The 20,765-nt window shown below is 33.3% G+C and overlaps 1 protein-coding gene across 1 annotated transcript; it reads left to right on the forward strand.

Moving 5' to 3' along the window:
- Positions 1-12,244: 12,244 nt before the first annotated feature.
- Positions 12,245-17,857, forward strand: LOC145061115 (protein CHLOROPLAST IMPORT APPARATUS 2-like). The gene is made up of 3 exons (XM_079008493.1): positions 12,245-14,098; positions 16,357-16,512; positions 17,528-17,857. Exons 1-3 carry the CDS (start codon positions 13,040-13,042, stop codon positions 17,573-17,575), a joined length of 1,263 nt encoding a protein of 420 aa, XP_078864619.1. The 5' UTR covers positions 12,245-13,039; the 3' UTR covers positions 17,576-17,857.
- Positions 17,858-20,765: the final 2,908 nt, after the last annotated feature.

Raw genomic sequence — 20,765 nt, forward strand, 5'->3', positions numbered from 1 at the left:
GGCTTAAAAGGCTCATAACATTTCACTAAAAATTTGCCAGTAAATTCAAAAGAGCCACAACTCATGACCATGACAAGTAGAGGCCTTAAAGGATCATAACCTTTCCCTCGAAATATACAATACCTAAGCCCTCAGGCCTCAAGGTGATGATCTCGTCCTGGATTAGATGATTGGGGTCGGAGTGCAATCCTCCTTGACTCAGGACTTAGAGAAAAATCCCAAAAAGCAACACAAAAAAAACCCTTTAGTTAAAAAAAGGGCGCCCTAACAAAATGAACCAGCCAGAGTTCATAACCAATGGCCAACCAATGCCTTGATCCTACAAGGTTAAACCCGGAACACTAAAAAGGGATGAACGCCAAGCCCACCAGAGCAAGCTCCCAGACTAAAGACAAGAAACATGCTTTGGGCCCAAGGAATCTACCAAAAAATGGGAATCATAACCAATTTCCCCCCAATGTGAAACCAAAAAGCACAACGGCCCCAAAGGCCAACATCAAGCTTCGAGACAAACCAAAACCTAGGGTGGCCAACACGAACCACTGGGGACGACAAGAAAATGCGATCAACTATGGAAAGTTATAACAACGAAAAGTAAGGATGTTAAAACTGTCTGTCGGACATCTCACGGACTTAGATACGTCATGCAGGGCCCACTACGAATTCAAATATCACATAATACCATTGTCTCACAAACACCGGGAAGATCCAAACAATGTATCAAACAACAAAAAATTGAGAGGAAGATAAAAATCACATATCGGGAGGAATGGAATAAGGTCGGGCCCCAGAAGTTTTGGCCTCAAGATGTTTCCCTTCGGCGTCTAGATCACTCCACAGCTTACAGAGACCCTCCATGTCAAGCTCGCCAAGGTGGAGGTAGGAGGCAAAATCAGTCTCCAAGAAAGACTTCACATTCGCATGCATTACCTGAGTATGCTCTAGAAGGGTACTCGGCTCGATATGCATGAATTTCCTGGTGGAAATCTGCTCCTTAATCACCTTCTTACCACCCTCAACCCCGACAGCCACGCAAGCTGCTTTATACACGTTAAACCTAGGGAAACGTTGGCGCACTCCACCACCCACCATTCTGGAGCAACCACTTGAAATCATCCTCCACAACCTTCCTCCTCATGCCCTCCCCCTCCAGTAGCCTACTAACTTCCTCCACTGGACCCTCCAGCACCCTCTTCTCCTCCATCAAGACATTGATTCGTTGAGAGAAACGTTCCACTGACCCATCCAAAGTTGCCACTCTCTCCTCTAAAGATGCTTTTTCCCCAGCCAAGAGATTTTAATGCTCCTTAAACCTATGCTTCTCCTCCTCTAAACTCGATAGCCTTGCCTTTAGCTCATCCCGCTCAACCCTTATAAAGGCAATCCCTCCAGAATCTTAATTAACCTGGCGAAGGCACTATGCAGCAACAACTATGTAGGGGGCAACCTGAGCGGCTACGTACTGCACGATGTTAGACATATAGGAGTTAGAAAGGAGTTTTGGAGCTTCGATCATAACGGGAGGAAAGGCTTAAAGATTCCATTTGTATGCAGCAAAATAATTCGTTAAGAGAGAATCTCATTTAAGCCCCTACTCTGGCACATAGATGGCAGAAATCGCCGGAGGAGGAGAGGAAGAACCTGCAACAACTTCGTCTTCACCGAGACTGAAGCTGGATCGGGAGGAACTTGGGATACATCATCTAAATCCAGCCCAAATATCTATTGGATAAGGTGCCTAAGTGTTGGATTAGACCATAACTATAATAGGTATGTACTTGACTCGATTGGCATGGTCTATTTGGGTTACATGGCATCGGAACAATTTGGATAGACTTTTGTGAGAAAAAGATATTTATGATTTGTTAATATATTATAAGTTCTAATATATTAATATGAAATTATATTATTTAATTAGTATTGATCAATAATTAATTTGGAATTAATATTGTGATCAAAAGGAGACTAATTAAATATATGGGGATTGATTGTGTAAATCATTCATTCTTATATATGCGGGCTTATGATCCATAGTTCTTCATCTTAGGCTAAACGCATGGAGTAACCCATGGATACTCCATGGAAGTTTTAACCCATGGAGCATGAAGAATATGGAAAGACATGAGTTACATGGTGTAACCCTCATACCCACCATATATAAGGACCCCGTGGCTTAAGAAATTGGCAATAATGTGTGTACACATGAGGGCTAACCGATTTGAGCATATGAACCTTTTCTCTCAAGTTATTCCAAGATGTTGGTGATGTTGTGTGAACCATTTGAGGTGTCACACTTGAGGCGCTAGGCTCTTAAGCTCCATGGAATCAAGCTACATAAAAAGGTATGTCTTCCAACTTGTTTATATTACCCAAGTATCAATGATTGTATGCTAGTTAGGGTAATACCTTGGAAAGTTCAAGTTTGTATGTATAATAGAGAAAACATAGATCCAAGGTATTTAGGGTTTCATGTACACCATAGGAGTGTTAGAATGCTCTAAACCCTTCATTAAGTCCATAAATATATTTGGTATGTACTTGACCCGATTTAGCATGGTCCAGCTGGGTTACATGGCATCAGAACAATTTCAATAGACTTTTGTGAGAAGAGGATATTTATGATTTATTAATATATTATAAGTTCTAATATATTAATATGAAATCATATTATTTAATTCGTATTGATCAAGAATTAGTTTGGAATTAATTTTTTGATCAAAAGAGACTAATTAAACAAATGGGGATTGATTTGGTAAATCATTCATTCTTATAAAGTGGGCTTATGATCTATACTTCTTCATGTTGGGATAAACCCATATGGGGACCCATGGATACTCCATGGTGGTTAAAACCCATGGATCATGAGGAATGTGGAAAGTCATGAGTTACATGGTGTAACCCTAATGTGCACATTATATAAGAAGCCTCATAGCTCATGAAATATCACCTAAGTGATAAGAAGTGAGGGCTAGCCGATTTGTGAAGCAAGTGCTCTTCTCTCAAGTTATTCTAGTTGTTGGTGGTGTTGTGTGAAGCATTTGAGGCATCATATTTGGGGTGCTAGGCTCATAAAGTCTTAAGGAATCTAAGCTCCAAGAAAGGTATGCCATTCTACTACAATTTTGTATTACATATACCCCATGATATGCTAGTTAGGATGAAACCTTGGAAAAATGAAAGTTTGCAAGTATAATAGAGAAAACATAGATCCAAGGATTCTAGGGTTTCATGCACACCATAGGAGTGTTAGAATGCTCAAAACCCAACAAGATCCCCCCAGGGGTTGCAGCATCCTTGGTCTCCTCCTTGGGTTCTTGAGGCTATTATGTCGCCTCTTTACTGATTCCCTCCAATAGTTTCGATGAGTTATCATCATGAATGTTCACAATAACGTTGGACTCCCCCAAAAGGAAGTCCACATTTTGCCTTTTACGAAGTCTCCGGATAGAAGAAATAACACCGACACCCTCTATAAGTGGGGAGTCCAACTAGGCCAACCTCCGCTTAGATGCTGAGCGATTCTCCCTTGTCACCAACTTAGTCGGCTGCTCCTCCTCTTGATCGGAGGGAAAATGATCGTCGTGGGAGGTATCCCAACATGTGCGTCGACTAATACTCGATCGGTAGAGGGGCAGGATCTGGGTGGAGAAGCAACGTGAGAGCCAGCAAGAGCCATGGCACGTTCGACACTGACTGGTGAAGGAAGCGTCTCTACCAAGGGCACCTCCCGATAGTAACAGGTGCCCTAAAAACCACCCCTCAAAACCATCTCAAAGGGGATGACCCTTTCACGAACTGAAAATAAAACCAACCCAACACAGTTAGGGACATGGGCAGAATTACTAGTCGCACAACGCACAGTGAAGCATGGGAAGACGGGAATCAAAACGGGGGAGAGGTACTTACCACCCTTCTCATCATAGAACTGACGCATCATCCCCGTGCCCTCCAAGCAGCACACATACCGACAGTGGTCAACATGAAATCCTCCCAGTCCTCCCCGTAGAAAGAGATGGTTCTCAATGCCCTGGCCATGGTTTCATTGGCCCCCAAGAGGGCAGGAATCGGATCAGTGAAGTTGGTCCGACGAGGATAACCGTGGTCGACCAAATCACAGTTCACCCATAACCACTTGTCCTACCAATTTTTCTTGGGGGACTTCTGATTAATGATGAACCCGTCGATTCCCTTCCGCTGAGAGAACGTATGCACCCCAGATTGAGTCGACAAGTTGAAGAAGTATTTGAAATCCCAGAACAAAGGAAGCACGCCCAAAGCCCTGCACATCATTTTGTAGCCAACAATCTTGTTGATGGCGTTAGGAGTCAGATCGCCGACAGAAAAACTGTATTGATGCATGATATCATCAAAAAAATCAGACACGGGAAGCCGGAGCCCGACCTTAAAGATTGATACGGGGACTCCGACCTTCTCCTTTGGCGGACAGGAAATGATAGCCCCCTTTTGTTAGTATTCTACCCTATGCTCAGGAAGAAAACTGAACCGTTCTTGAAGATCGGCAAACTCACTCAAAGAAGGCACGATTCTGATGTTTTGGGATCCATTATTCGTCGACAAGAAAGACGAGAACAAAGAAGAAAATCAAAAGAGTGGAAAGAAGGAATGAATAGCAGAAGCTAGAGGATGTGAAGAAAAGAAAACCAACACAAATTAAGGAAGTCTTGAAAGCAGGCGGGAAGTCCAAGTGGTTATAATGATGAAATCGTCTGTACAGACGCCTCCATCACGTCAGTAGTCACGAAGAGCCATCTCCACCGAACACGTATCCAAATATAAGCAAGAACAAAAAAAACTACCTTAAGCAAATGCATACTTCTACTATCCTAGGGTACTTGTTAACGTACCACACTAGGAATACGCAAAATATAATGGAGTCGTCATCTCTTAGACGACTTGGTGAAAGTTCGATGCATACCTAGAGCTGAGGTCGGGTCTTCGCCCTCACGACACCGCATTTATTCCTTGGCGCCAAAGCCAACTCCAAGACAAGCCAGTACTAGCTGCCTCTCAGAGTGACAGGTGTAATGCTCAGTGCGCTGGCCTTTGAGAATTCTGCACCAATAACAGTTAACCACTAGTAGAGCACAATCTGCCAATAGGACGCCTCCGCGTCTTGTCGACTCGGAAGGGACAAAAAGGTATTATCAGGATCTTATCATCGCCATAGTAGGTATACCTAGATCCCTTCTCCTCCAAGAGAAGAGATGGTCATTTTCTCTACCTTTTCCAATAAAACCCAAATTATCTCATCTAGTTACTGACTAGACCATCAGATTTTCGTTTCGAGATCCCCCTCGGACGTGACTGGTAGTCTTTTTCTCTATATTGTGACTCTCAGGCTTAACTCCATCAAGGTCACCGGAGGCGGCATTAAGTCCAGTAAACATATCACAATACAGGATTAAGTTCTTCTAATTATGGGTACCTAAAACTAGGGATGAGCACCAGAACCGGGTACCCACTTTCGGAACCGGAACCACCAGTTCTGGAACGGGAACCACCTTAAACGGTTCCGGTTCTGGTTCCTAAACTTTTAGAATCGCCTTAAGCGGTTCCGGTTCCAGTTCTCATTTTTGTAGAACTACTACCTGCTGGAACCGGTTATATATATATATATATATATATATATATATATATATATATATATATATATATATATATATATATATATATATATATATTGGTATGGTTTTGTCCATCTTTGATCTGAATTGATTCGATTTGGATCTAACTAAATTGTGGTTATATTGATAAAAGTTAATAAAGTTGATGTAACCGGGTTACCCGATCTTGGAACCGGAACCGCCGGTTCCGGGGTACCGGGACTGGTTCCAAAAATTTAAAACCCGCCCAGACTGGTTTCACTTCTGATTCTAACTTTCTAGCAACCGTCGGTTTCGATTCTCGCCAAATGAGGCCAGTACCCACCTATGCTCATCCCTACCTAAAACTTAAATATATTTTATCTATAAAAATATGTACGAGAAAATGTCTCGTTAGCTAAATGAGTTTTAGACAGAAAATACTTTTCAAAACATTATAAGAAAATCTTTTACCTTCAGTTTTATGGATTGCCTAATACGATGTATGTACTGCATAAACACATTCCAATTCAAGATTGGGTAATTAATACCTCCACATAGGGCCTTCCGACATCATTAGTTCCCTTTATTTATTTATTTTTATGCTCCAAACTTTATTTGTATATATAGACTCTAGTTATAGTTATGATACATCATATGCACATCATAATAGAAAGCTGGGACCAATCAATCATGACATCATAACTAATAGATATCTATCTTGCAAAGGATACACCACCCCGATAGTCTTCAATGTCACTTGATTGTTACATCACGTTTCAAGACCAAATTATCAATCCAAACATAATCTTATTCTATATGCATGAGTGTTACTTTTCCTTTATGCATTTTAATCACATAATGTGTCATGTCATGAATGATGTTGTAACCAAAAGATCTTAATAACATGAGAAGCTTTATATTTTTATCAACATAAGAAATATATTGTTTGTAAATAACATCAAAAGTAGTAAAAAGTATACTCTAACTTTCATCAAGACTATCCAAAGTATTTCAAAGTATTAAAATACTTGACATTCTTTTAACAAAACTATTTAAAAGTTACCAAATGCTTCACTTTTATCAAATATATTCAATAGTATCAACATACTCTACTTTTATCCAAAACATAGTATCAATATACCTTACTTTTATCCAAACTATTCATTAGTAGAAAAATACTTTACTTTTATCAAAACTATCTCAAAGTATCAAAATGAAAGAATTTATCAAAACTATTCGACAGTATCTGCATCATTTATCAAGTTATAAGAGAGTTTATCAATAAATACTTTTACTTATGTCATGTATCCCAAAAGGGGAAAAGATCCATATATACTCACCTCAGGAATTTAGTCATACTAATTTATATATTCTCTTTGTTCTCAGATTACATTCAAATCGATCCTATGATGCCATAATATATGTTTATTACACACAATTATGCTCAACTTGTCTTCATTACCCTTATGTTATTAATCAATAAACCACTTTTACCTTATTTCCATTATAACACATCCTAGGTGATTTCATTATACCATTATGTTAACAATAAAGCCTTTGATTCACTTGGCTTTACATAACTATAATGTTTCTTTTTGTAGTTAATAAATTCAAAGTAATAATAATAATACATCCTAGGTGTTACACCCATAAATTTTATACTACCAATAAATAATTATGGTTGTACATTTATCATGACATATACTCACGATATAATTCGATTTTCCAAAAACCTTCATAAGGTTTTCCAAAGTTTATATTCTTTAATACATTCCAAATACTTTACCATGTCTTTTATAACCATCACTGTTCTTTTACAACTTTCAAGATTTCATTATCTTGAAAACCACTTTCAACCTTTACAGCTTCAACAAGTCATAATGGTCAAACATGGGAAATCTACTTTCCAATATAAGATTGAAAGATGAACTACATATATAGAGATCTGTAACTGTGTTTCCCAAAGTAAACATTTAATGATTTTCCACTCACGGGAACCTTTAACAATATTTCCCTAAGGAAATCTTTAACCATCTTCCATTCACGGGAACATTTACCAATATGTCCCGAAAGAATCCTTTAACCATGTTCCACTTACTGGAACATTTTAACAATATTTCTCGAAGGAAACCTTTTATGATGTTCAACTCACAAGAATCTTTAAAAATATTTTACAAATGAAACCTTTTATGATGTTCCACTCACGGGAACCTTTAAGAATATTTCCCACAGGAAACCATGTTCCACTCACGGGAACTTTTAACTATAGCTTTTGAAAGAAACCTCTTATTATGTTCCACCCACGAGAACCTTTATCAATGTTTCTAGAAGGAAACCTCTTACAATATTGCACTTATAGGAACCTTTATCAATGTTTTCTGATGGAGACCTCTTATAATGTAAGGAATTCATACACTCAACAACTACTATCAACGGGAAATCCAACTTGGTAATTGTCGTTAGAATGTCCTTTTTCCTTTTATTGAGAGGCCATCTTTCAAATTCACGAACCACATATATAGGCTAGTGAAGGCTTGTCGTGTCACCCAATGGGTTGCGTCGCGACCCACGTGTCTCCTAGTGTCTGCCACGTGTCATGCTAACATGACATGTGTCCTGCCACTCATCAATGCTTATACACCCCGACTTAACCTGTTATGTCATGAATTTTTGCAACATATATCTCTTTTTGCCACATACGTGTCCATTACCTGGACACGTCAATGTGCCTCGTAGACTAGAGAACTTGTCACGTTCTTTCATTTTTCCATTTTCTTGACTTTTCTTAAACATTCTATCTCCAAAACGGGCTTTATATACGCCGAATAGAGTATACTCAAATTCTTAAATTTTTAGTTGTTACAATTCACTTCCCCTTAAAAGGATTCTATCTTCGTAATCTTTTTTCAATTCACGATCATTGTTTGGGAAGTAACTCTTTTTTATTCAATTATATCAATCTATTTTTCCTTTTTATTCAATTATATCAACCTAATTTGTTAATTCATCACATTTATGGTTAAAATTACTTTAGATGGTCTAGATACTTTACTTGGTTTTGAGGTTCATCACTTATGTATGTGTATTTTCATGTGCATGTTTCATCTCTTATCTCTCTTGCATCCAAGGACATATTTGTGTGGCTAGGAAACTTTATAAGATTTTTGAGGGATGAAAAAAGTTGATGGAGATGCAGTCATACGAGGGATAAATCAAGACCATAAGAAGACATGAGGGATGAAAAACCTTGTATAAAATAAGTCATAGTACTCATATATAAGCATGCATCATCCCAATTATCCACCATACAAACATGTCCATGGAAATGCAAGAGACATATGGGATGAAAGATGTCCAAGAATAGGCTAAATGCACGAGTGATAACTAAAAACCATGAAACTCATGCATAAGATGCAACATGTATATAATTAACTTAAGATCTTTTTTTTAAAAAGAACTTTAGATCTTTAACATCATTTAAAATGCAATTTCATAAAATAAAATACTACCATCCAAACATGTAAAGCCTCATAACCACCATAAACAGTTAAACACATATTAAATCATCATAAAATAGAAATGAAAGAAATCAAAATATTAGGTTTTTTGTTAAGAAAAAAAATGTTTTGTCTCTTGTGAAGAAAAATAAAAGTGAAATCAGGAGTTCAACTCGAAATCTGCAAAAATTGCTAAACCCAAAAGGTTCAAACCCCCACCCCACCCCTCATGTTTTGATAAAAGATTCTTTAAGTTTAAACTGAAAAATAAAAAATGTTAGGGTTTTTTTTATGGAATCAACCCCGACAAAAAAAAATTAGATTATATAATAGTAAAAATCATAGTCATGAAACTTGTATCATTATTGCAAGATTGAAAATTATTCAAAATTCAGTTATATATATATATATATATATATATATATATATATATATATATATATATATATATATATATATATATATAGAGAGAGAGAGAGAGAGAGAGGTAGGTAGGTTCAAATGTTTCTCACATCTATTGTGTGCTACAATGCACCAATAAGAATTGAGTAAACATTAAATGTATATTAAATGATATCCATATTTATAATTCTTTTTTTATGAAAACTAATTTAATTCGTCATTAATATCAATAATAATATTTTTTCAGAATTAATTCATATATAAAATAATAAGAGTGTATTCTAGGAGAACGAGAGTATATTCTGTTAGAATATACCCTCATTCTTCATATTTCATACAACATTATTGTATTTTAAGTGAGTGAGTCTTGAAATAATGTTATTGCTCACATAAAAACCTAGATACGAATTTATTCTGAAAGAATGTTATTGCTGACATTAATGACGAATTTAATTAATTTCCATAAAGAGAAAATTTTAATTATTGATATCATTTAATATAAATATAATTATGGAAACCATTTAATATCTATCATTATTTAATTAAATAATAATATAATTTTACTAAATTCCTATTGGTGCATTCTAGCACACAATAAATGTAAAAAACACTTTAGCCTAGCTATATATATATATATATATATATATATATATATATATATATATATATATATATATATATGCTTAGGTTATTTTGTTTTTACTAACTATTGTATGACAGAATACACATATTAGACCACCGGATGGAATAATATCAAATGTTATGATCTGAGGGTTTATGATATTACAATAGGGTAATATGTATCATATAATCACACAAATTTCAGCATAAGAGCATTAATTAACCTATATTAAAAAAGGAAATTTTCAGATTTCTAGGGATAATTATTCTTTTATTTTTAAAAATCTGAATATTTTAAATTAATTCAAAATTATAAATCTGATTTTATTTTGTTAGAATGACAGAATGTTAACCATAAAATCGGAACTATATTTTCGATTTTATTCTCAGAATATGGTTTCATTCAAGATATTTTTTTTTTATATTTAATATGCTTAAAGAATTATACAACACATTATCAAGAATAATATAAATTCGTAAAGAAGAAGACTATAAACAATTATTATATTCATTCTGAAAAAAAAAATATGACTAATAACGGTTTAAGAATTACATTATTCTTAAAGATTAAAACTAAGAATGATTAAAAAAAACATTAAAATCTAACAAAAACACTAATCAATTCTGAAAGAATATTATTCTTAAGAAACGTTTTGTACGCTATGACATAATACATTCTGCTAGAATACACATTGGTTCTCTATGTTTGCTTCCTTTTCCACGTAAATGGCAGCCTCTTCAAAACCTAAATCCACAAAGAAAACATAATCAACTTTCAAATATTAAAAAGTTCAGTGCATTCTAAAAGAATAAAAACTGTGAATTCTAACAGAATGTAGTACACATTAAAGAATTGTAACTTGTTCTAATAGAATGTAATCCTAAAAACCGCAATGAAAAAAGATGTGATCTTATAAGCATTTCATCGATCATTTAGAGTGCAGAAAAATTATGCAAAATGAAATGTATAACAAACCTATATGAAATCACGGATGACAACAGTCTAAACCCAAGAATCCCAAATGATAATAATATATCAAAAATGTACATCAAAAGGGTTGTACAGTGGCACATAAAATTCAACAAATAAAAAACTAGATAGCAGCCAATACTTAATATAATTAGATATGGAACATGCGAGAGATAAATAAGCATAAATTAAAAGCTTCTTTTTATGCCACAATTATGATGAACGAATGATACCAATATTTTATTTGTCGACAATACTAAGAAAACATACAATTGATTTATAATCTTGATTTCATGTGTTTCACATTAACAAATATAATGAAATCAAAAATTGAGTAAAAAACACATACCATGGCTACGATTTGAAATGAAACTCCTTCTCTATTATCCAACAGTTGTGGTGTTAGTGTAAGACGACAACGGCAGACCTATTCCGACAATGAATAACAGTGTCCGACGGTGGAGAAGGGGGAGGAAGAAGCGGCAATGGTGATATGATGTAGGTGATAATGAAGAACGTGATGAGGGAGGTCGACGGCTAATAGGGTTTTTCAACTGATTTCTCTAATTTTTAAAGGATATTAAATGTTTTAAATCTTTACCATAATTAATTCTAGTCAAGATTACTGTCATACCCTTACTTATTTATTAAATTAATAAATTAATTGCTAATTTGTGATTGGTGCATTTAGTCATATAATATTTGTTAATTTGTGATTGGTGATCTATTTAAAATATTCATTTACGACAATCAGCTTAGAACCATATGCAAAATAAAAATAGATCACCTACACCTCTTTTTGATCCTCCAAAAACATAGTCCGCATGAGTTCCAATTAATGCTTAGACCTTTTACTACATCTTTCTCCTAAAAGGGTCACTCACCTTAGCCAATGTAAAAAGATAAATTATAGAGAGATAGATGCGAAAGAAAGATACTCATCGTCATAGGCCAATGGCCCACACAAACACTGGTCCCCTTCCAATCAGAAATGCTTACAACCTCTCTTTCTTGTCTCTTCTTCTGTACTCATTCTCTCTTCATTGCTCCATTGCAACCTCCTCATTCTCAACTTGTCTTCAAATTAACCCTCCATAGGCCAATGGCCTAAAACTTACTTAGTTGATTTGTAGAACTCCTTACTAACAGGTTAGTTACTCGATTCCTCTATGCCTATTTTATGTGTCACATAATACTCAGTGAGTCAGTGACCACGACTCGTGTGGCCCACTATGGTTGCTGAAATTACAGGATCACTCATAGAGATAAGAGAAGAAGAATTACAGAGAGAAAATGAGAGGGGGGTCTACTACAGGACTAACAAACAGATTTTTTTCTTCCCTTTTTATCTCTTCTCCATGCCCGTGACTCCATACTATCTCTCTGTCTCTCTGTGTGTGTTTTTATGTTTTTTTTTTATTTCTTTTTATAAATCTTGATCGGATATTTTCTTGTGTTTCTGGGATAAGCCAACTCATGATAAGTAAAAATCTTGGGATTTGTGTATTCAAATCTTTTCAAATAGAGTACACGTACTATATATGTACCTCTCTGTTTGTGTTCTACACTTCCACTTTCTTGATTGAGCAAAGTCTCTGCCTTCTTTTATGAATTCAAGGTTGATTTTTTATCAACTTTTGCAAGTTTTAAAAAACTGTTTCGGGGATCCTCTTATTCCATTCCATTGCTTATTTTAATCTTGTTTCAATTTTTTATAAGATTCCAAAAAGTCGGCACTTTTTAGGGTTTAGGGGTTTTCTTGTTTTTCTTTATGCGTCTTAAACCAATAGCAAACTCTTTCTCCATTGAATTCAACAATTTCCTTGATTAGGGGAATTGGGTTTTCTGAGTTTCTTCCATTTCATCTCACTTTCTGAAGATTAATACCTTTTTGGGTTCTTTCATGAATTTTGGGGTGAATTGAGTTTCTTGGAGTCTCAAAAATGTCATCTTGTTTAAGTGGAGGGACAGGAAGAGCTTATGGATTTGATATCGAAAATATTGTGAAATGTCCATCATCAACTTCTAGTAGAACTTCTAATTCATCTTCTCCATCTTCAACTCTCTCTGAATCAAGCAATTCTCCAATAGCAATCTCCAATCGGAAACCACGAACTCCTCGAAAAAGACCCAATCAAACTTACAATGAAGCAGCTGTTCTTCTTTCGATAGCTTGTCCCAAAGTTTTCTCAACTAAAAACCTTACAAAGAAGAACAGTAATCTTTCGAAATTCTCTAGACAAAATAGCATTTCTATGCATGAGCCACCGGAGTTGCTTTTACCATTTCCGATGATAAAAAACTCCGGTTTCCTCCTTCATCAGCCAATTTTGGAGAAACCCAGTTCATTGTTTGATTCAAAACTAGCAAGTTCTTGTCTGAGTCCAAGGGAAACCGAATACCGGAATTGTAATTCCGGTTCGAATTCCATGGAATTGTGTGATGGGTTTGAAGATGACTTCGATACAGAGTCAATGCTTGATGAAGAAATTGAAGAGGGGATTGATAGCATCATGGGGAGCTCGAACTCCACAATCCAAAACTACAAATCATCTGATAATTTTTCTCCAAATTCGAAAACTTGTTATGGGTACCCAATGGGGCTCGGATTTGGTGGGAATTTGGAGTTTAATTTTGGTTTCGGAATGAGGAATGGGGTGAGGGCATTGAAGAACGGTGATGATGGGAATTGGTGGAATTTTCCGACGGTGAATGTGGTGAACATTTCGCCGCCTGTGGCGGCAGCAATAGTGGCTCCGGGAAAGGTAAAGAAAGCTCCGGTGGAAAAGAAGAAGAAGAAAATTGAGGAATTGATGAAGAGGTCGGAATCGGATTTGGAGCAGGGGAATTCGAATCCAGGAGAGGAGAATTCCAGTCCTGAAATTGGGTCCAGATTGCTATTGAAATTGAATTACGACGACGTCTTGAATGCTTGGTCGGATAAAGGGTCGCCGTTGCCAGAGGAAATTTCCGGGTCGGAGTCTCCTGGAGGTGACATCCATGTAAGTGCTCTCTTGAAATAACTTCAAATCTAATTTAGATTTTTTACTATATTATTCACACAAAGGTTTTGTTAACTAATTTTGTAAACTCTCAAATTTATACAGTTTAAATATAATTGTATTTATTATCATGCATAAATAATTGACGAGGCTTTCATTTACTTGTTATTTTACTTTCATTTTATTCTTGTTTTATTTAGTTTACTGAATCGTAAAATAAAGTCATTAAAATTGTTTGGATTAATTTATTCGGTATTAAAATATAATAAACTGATAATTGTTTTATAATGTTTGGTAAAATATGTTTATATATGTACAAAACAACATCATTACATTATATTAAGTTATTTATTTTTATGTATAACGATTCATTTTTAATAATTATATCAATATTCTTTTATTAAAATATAACATTAAAAATATCTTACAAAATTTTTTATTGATAATATTTAATGGTATTCTTTTATAGGAATTTTTAACAATAATTTTAAGAGAAATTTACAAAAATAGTCATTTACACTAATGACATTACAAAAATAGCCAAAAAAAATTGAAATTACAAAAATAACCAACGATTTCGCAGATGGAGATGCCCCATCTACGAAATGAGCTTCTCATCTGCGAAAGTACAAGCACCTAAAGCACAGCTGTGCTATAGGTGCTTGTACTTTCGCAGGTGGTTTTAATTTTTTTTTGTTAATATTTTTGCTGTATATATAGAGGTAATTTCGCAGATGGAATAGGTCCATCTGCGAAATACTCTCACTCTATCTGTGAAATCGTGGTATTTTTTGTATAATTTCTTTTTTTTTTTTTAAGTTTGACTATGAAATGAGTTGGTTTGACTACGAAATCATGTTGCTATATAAAAAGTTTTGTAGAAATTATACAAAAATTATAATTTCATAGTCAGACTTAAAAAAAAAAAAAAAAAAAAAAGTTATACAAAAAATACCACGATTTCGCAGATAGAGTGAGAGTATTTCGCAGATGGACCTATTCCATCTGCGAAATTACCCCTATACATACAGCAAAAATATTAAAAAAAAAAAATTAAAACCACCTGTGAAAGTACAAGCACCTAAAGCACAACTGTGCTTTAGGTGCTTGTACTTTCGCAGATGAGAAGCTCATTTCGCAGATGGGGCATCTCCATCTACGAAATCGTTGGCTAATTTTGTAATTTTGATTTTTTTTGGCTATTTTTGTAATGTCATTAGTGTAAATGGCTATTTTTGTCATTTTTTCTAATTTTAAAAATAAAAAACTAAACCATCAATAATATAACATATATCCATATTTAATGTCCGAGTACTTTATATGGCTTGAATTCATTTTAAAGTGCTTTGTGTTTCAAGAAAAATAAAGATAAGGATAAAATTGGTAAATAGATTTTTACAATATGAGTTTTTTTAAAAGTTTTTTCTAAAAAAAACTTTTCAAAAGTAAAAATATACTATGATAGTTTATTCAATTCAAAGTTTTTTGAATAAGTTTGTTAATTAGCTAACTGTAGTTAAGAGTTTTTTCATTTATTATGTAAGACCCACAGATTTTGAACCGCAACATCTACACATAATTTATAAAAATTAAAATGAAAAAGTCTCCTATTGTAAAAATAGAAAATAATAAATAAATAAATAAATAAATAAATAACTCTATTATTATGCATTGATGCGGATGCTCTAACTAAAGCAATAATAACATATTAAAAACTAATTATTTAAGCAAATACACTTTTAAACTTAGTATAATCAAAATTTTAAAAAGATATATTAATAATACAAAAATACAACATATATTAATAAACATTTTATATAAATAATTCAAAAACATATCCAAACTTATAAATCAAATTACTTCAAAATAATATATCTGCTTTACAATATTTTATTCAAATATTGATAGCCATACGTAATCATTTCGAAATTTTATAACATTATTCTATGATGTTCAAAATTAAATATTTTGTTCTATTCTAAAAATATTTAATTTTGTATTTGTTTATATCAAAAGTTGACATTTTGTTCTAGAAAAACAGAAAAAAAAAAAACCATCTACACTCATTAAAATATACACCTATTAAAATATATCATGATCAAAATTATGTTCTAATATATAATTAGGTCTTATTTTGTCTGCACTCCCTGCTTCTAAATATTTAATTCCAAACTATCACAATGTACTATAATATGAAGTTTAATATTAAATTGATATTATCATTCTCACTCTTACTTGTATGTTGTTTTTATCGTCAGGCCAAATTAGCCCAAATAGACCTATTCTCAGAAAATGGTGGATTAAGAGAAGCCAGTGTAATGCGTTACAAAGAGAAAAAACGAACACGTCTTTTCTCCAAAAAAATTAGATACCAAGTCAGAAAGGTCAACGCAGATAGACGGCCTAGATCCAAGGTATATATAATTGGTTAATCATTTACTCATTTTCTCATTAGTAAAATTATATTTGACATACCAATTGAAAAAACTAGTTGTAAAATAATAAAGAGAATTTTTGATAAATTAACTTATAAGAAATATATGAAATGATATAATAATATAGGTAAAAAATTGAATTTTTTATATTTAGTAAAAATCTTTTTTGAAAAACCTATAGAAAAACTCAACAAATTCGTGAAAACGTTATATTTTTTTAGAAATTTAGCTTGTAAATTATTTTTTTAGTTTTACAAATATAACACCCTAAAAATCTCTGAACACTCCAAACATAGCATAGCGAGTGTTGCAAATTTGTTTAATGTTTAATATTATATAAAAACCATAATATTATTCAGACTATATACTATAAATAAACCATTATATGATTAAAATATGTTTTAAAATTCATTTATGGTATCTCAATATCTCGTTGTCATAGATTAATTGGTTTTGTGGGACTGACAACCCCACAACGAGCAAAAGTAAGGTGCTATTAATACAGTAATAATGATTGATGCATGATGGATAAAGTATAAATTCTCAAGTATGGATAAAGTATAAATACTCTTTGAAGGTCTAAAATAATGATTGCGAAATTATTATGTAATGGAATGTTGGAATAAACTTACTGTTTACAAATAAAATTGTTGCATATTACATGAGATGATAAAATAAAAGATTCATTTCGAAAAATATCCATGACAATATAGTCATTCAATTTTTAAAATAATTGAATTCATATGCTCTGACTTTCTTGTAATGGTATATATGTCTAGAAATATTATTTTTTGTGCATGAAACTAACATAAATCTCAACGCCCTTAAAAGATGTGAAATTCTAAATGTTAAACCATTTGTAACTATCTAACAACTCACAACATATAAAGTACAACCCTTAAAGCATGTGTTACTACCAACCATTTCACAAAAACACCATTACATTGTTAACTAATATTTCTAGTACTTATGTGTCTACTTTGTGATTTTACAGGGGCGTTTTGTCAGAAGGCCAAACTCTCCCACTTGTGAGGACACATGACACCAATTTACGACCCTCGTCTTTTGTTGATCACTTACTGGGTCCTTTTTTCTTGTCCTTTTTACAATTCCAGATCTTACTTTGCTTTCTTTTTGCGATATGTAGTCTTCCTTGAAGAGAGGTGAGAGTAGTTAAGAAGAGAAATGGATAGGAATGAGGTAGTAAAGAGAGAATTCCACATTTTTGTAATCTATAATTCAATTGTAAGATTTGTTCTTTTCATATATGTAGAGAAGAAAACGAAATATTAATAATTTAATTCTATACATGGATGTTATAATATTGGTCATGAACCTTGAATTAAATATATTTATTTGTCAGCTTAGGACTGTTTATGCAAAGTTTCTATCAATTTGGTGTATATATATGTATTGCATACTTAGTGTTTGGATTAACGCCATAGTTAGCCCTCTAAGTTCTATCTTATGTTATTTGATGTGAATAATATATAAACTTTTAGAGTAAATTACGAAAATCGACCCTATGGTTTGGTCAAAGTTGTAAGTTTGGTCCCTAACTTTTTTTTTGCATTCGGATCATCCCTGTGGTTTGATTTTGTTGCGTTTTTAGTCCCTTACGTATATAAAGTTAGGGACCAAAAGTGCAATTTTGACCAAACCATAGGAACGAAAAACGCAACAAAATCAAACAACAGGGACGATCCGAGTGCAAAAAAACGTTAGGGACCAAGAATGCAATTTTTACCAAACCATAGGAACGATTTCAGTAATTTACTCAAGCTTTTATGTGGTACACCAAAACACCAAATCCCATTTTAAAGTATTCTTAGATCCTACTTCATTCCTTACACTATTTTTGTAATAAATAGTATAACATCTATTTTGGTATTATGCTCACTTACATCAAAATTGTGTCAAAGTTTCATGTGTAGTTTTAATCCATCAAGTTTTATTTTTATTTATTAACTATGATTAGGTATATTTAAATGTAGTAATTATATAAGATTAAAAGATCATTGGTTTGTCATATATGCATGGAGTATGGTGTCTTAAGGATTTCAATCAAAAGAAATTAAGAATGATGGACTCTTCATCATCCACTATTTAAGCACCGATGAAGACCGGATACTCAACAGGTAAGTTTATTGTTCATCTATCTTATTGTGATTCAATTGTGCTTGTGTAATGTTTGATCCATATGATTGTGGAGTAATGTGGCATGTGGTATCATAATGACTTATAACATGTCACAAACACAATTCATTTACTCCATGTCGATTTTATTCAAAAACCTAATTGATGGAATAATCAAAATCATTTCAAGTAAAGTATAAAAACCCATACTATTAGTTTTTTTTTATCCATCTTATGTCAAACACCATACAAGTAACCATTCAATGTGACTCCAATACCTAAATATGAGAATTTCATGAGTGGACTTCGAAAATTTAAGAAGAAATCAAATCATTATAGAAGTTTATAGTGTTTGAAGGAAGTGATGGAGACACCCCCAACATAAGGATATGTTGACTTAACATATTGCTCTACCCTTCTAACAAAAGGGTATGCTTTATTCCTGGGGTCCGTTCCAAAGTCTATCACACCGGTGGTTGTTTTTCGAAGGGTTCTTTAAATGTTAAAAAAAATTCTAATATCAATGTTGTTGGATTTTCTATGCATCAAACACATTTAAACTAGATAGCAGAAAAAATAATCTATAATATACCTAAGTGTACATACAACCTAATGATCTAAGTTTCATACTAATTATTGATATCCTATGAAAACATAAAACAAAGGAAAAACTATATAACTCTCTTGCAGCCAACGACCTCCATGCTTGTGATCTTTTCATCCTCAAAGTTGCTTGGATGAGAGGAGCCAAACTATAATCACTCTAATGGTATCACATCCAATGACACCAAATATTGGAATAAAATTAACTATGAGAATGGTCAATTTCACAAACCCTAAGAGGGTTAGAAATTGTCCCTTAGAAGGAGGAAGAAGGGAGAAGGCGAAACTTCAAACCAAGGTTCAAAGAAAAACCTAATGCCTTATTTGTAGCATTGAATCCCTTCCTTGGTTTTGTACTTCATCTCATGTGGGATATGGAGCCAAAAACGAAATTCACTCCTCATCCCATGTGAGATGAGGAGTTCTTGTCCAATCCTAGATCCTATAAGGGTTCTTGAATATTAATGATTAACCAACTATTGATTTATAAATATTCAACCATTTAATTAATTAAATTGTTTAATTAAGTCCCAAAATATATTTCAATTAGTTTCTAATTAATAATAATAATAATAATAATAATTAATAAACCAACTTCTCGTTTATTTATTCTACTCAATTTGGGTCTTGATAGCAATCCAAAAAGACTTTGTTATTATTAGAAATATTACCAATAGTTAATGACCTTGGACACTCTTTCCAAAAAAAAAATATAAAGTATAATATTGTTGTTTTATGTATGTTTAGAATTGATGTTTAGTTGATTATATCAATGGCTCTTTATTTTGCTCTTGTTTATTGCATATCACCTAAAATAATTATATGTGGTGTCATTCGATAAACCCAATTGATAGTTGTGTGATAATGTATGCAATCATTTATTGAGCCCCAAACAATATACACATTATGCTTCCATAACTTCAAACATCCATTTTGTTAGTACCAATTTGGGGTCCAACAATAATCACAAAAGTTATGTGGAAAATAAAAATATAATAATTAGGCAGATTATAAACAATGACTACAAATGTAACATAGTATAAGATGATATATTAAACTGGAAGATGAACTAATAACATATATTGCATGAAGTGTAGTCTTTAATGTTGGGTGTATTAAAACACGATTACTAAGAGCCTTTATATAGGCCAACAATAAATGATTAGTCACATCACCATTCTAGGAATGAATTCTAAAAGTATAGACAATACAATGGAAAATATACAAAGTACAGTCACATAATACCTAAACCAGACATGCTTAAAATAGAAAACACTGACATAGTACATAAGAGAGCTTCTTGCATGATCTTGGATTGCGGAAGGAAGATCTTTTGATATTGTTGACTTAAGATCTCCTTATCAGCAGACTCTACATGGTCACTGTTTATGTGTATTATCACATTTTAATTATAAATTATGGAACTACACATTTTTCTAGAAAAATTTTCTCAACATGGAGAAACGGACAATTAAAAGTTTAACTTTGGAATA

The sequence above is a fragment of the Lactuca serriola genome, chromosome 7 (assembly GCF_051521515.1).
Source record: "Lactuca serriola cultivar US96UC23 chromosome 7, Lser_US96UC23_V15, whole genome shotgun sequence".
NCBI classification, from domain to species: Eukaryota; Viridiplantae; Streptophyta; class Magnoliopsida; order Asterales; family Asteraceae; genus Lactuca; species Lactuca serriola.

Excerpts from the sequence above, each read along its gene's own strand:
- LOC145061115 (XM_079008493.1), top strand. The coding sequence starts at position 13,040 with ATGTCATCTTGTTTAAGTGGAGGGACAGGAAGAGCTTATGGATTTGAT. Across the intron at positions 14,099-16,356 it reads CTCCTGGAGGTGACATCCAT|GCCAAATTAGCCCAAATAGA; the intron begins GTAAGTGCTCTC and ends TTTTATCGTCAG. Across the intron at positions 16,513-17,527 it reads ATAGACGGCCTAGATCCAAG|GGGCGTTTTGTCAGAAGGCC; the intron begins GTATATATAATT and ends GTGATTTTACAG.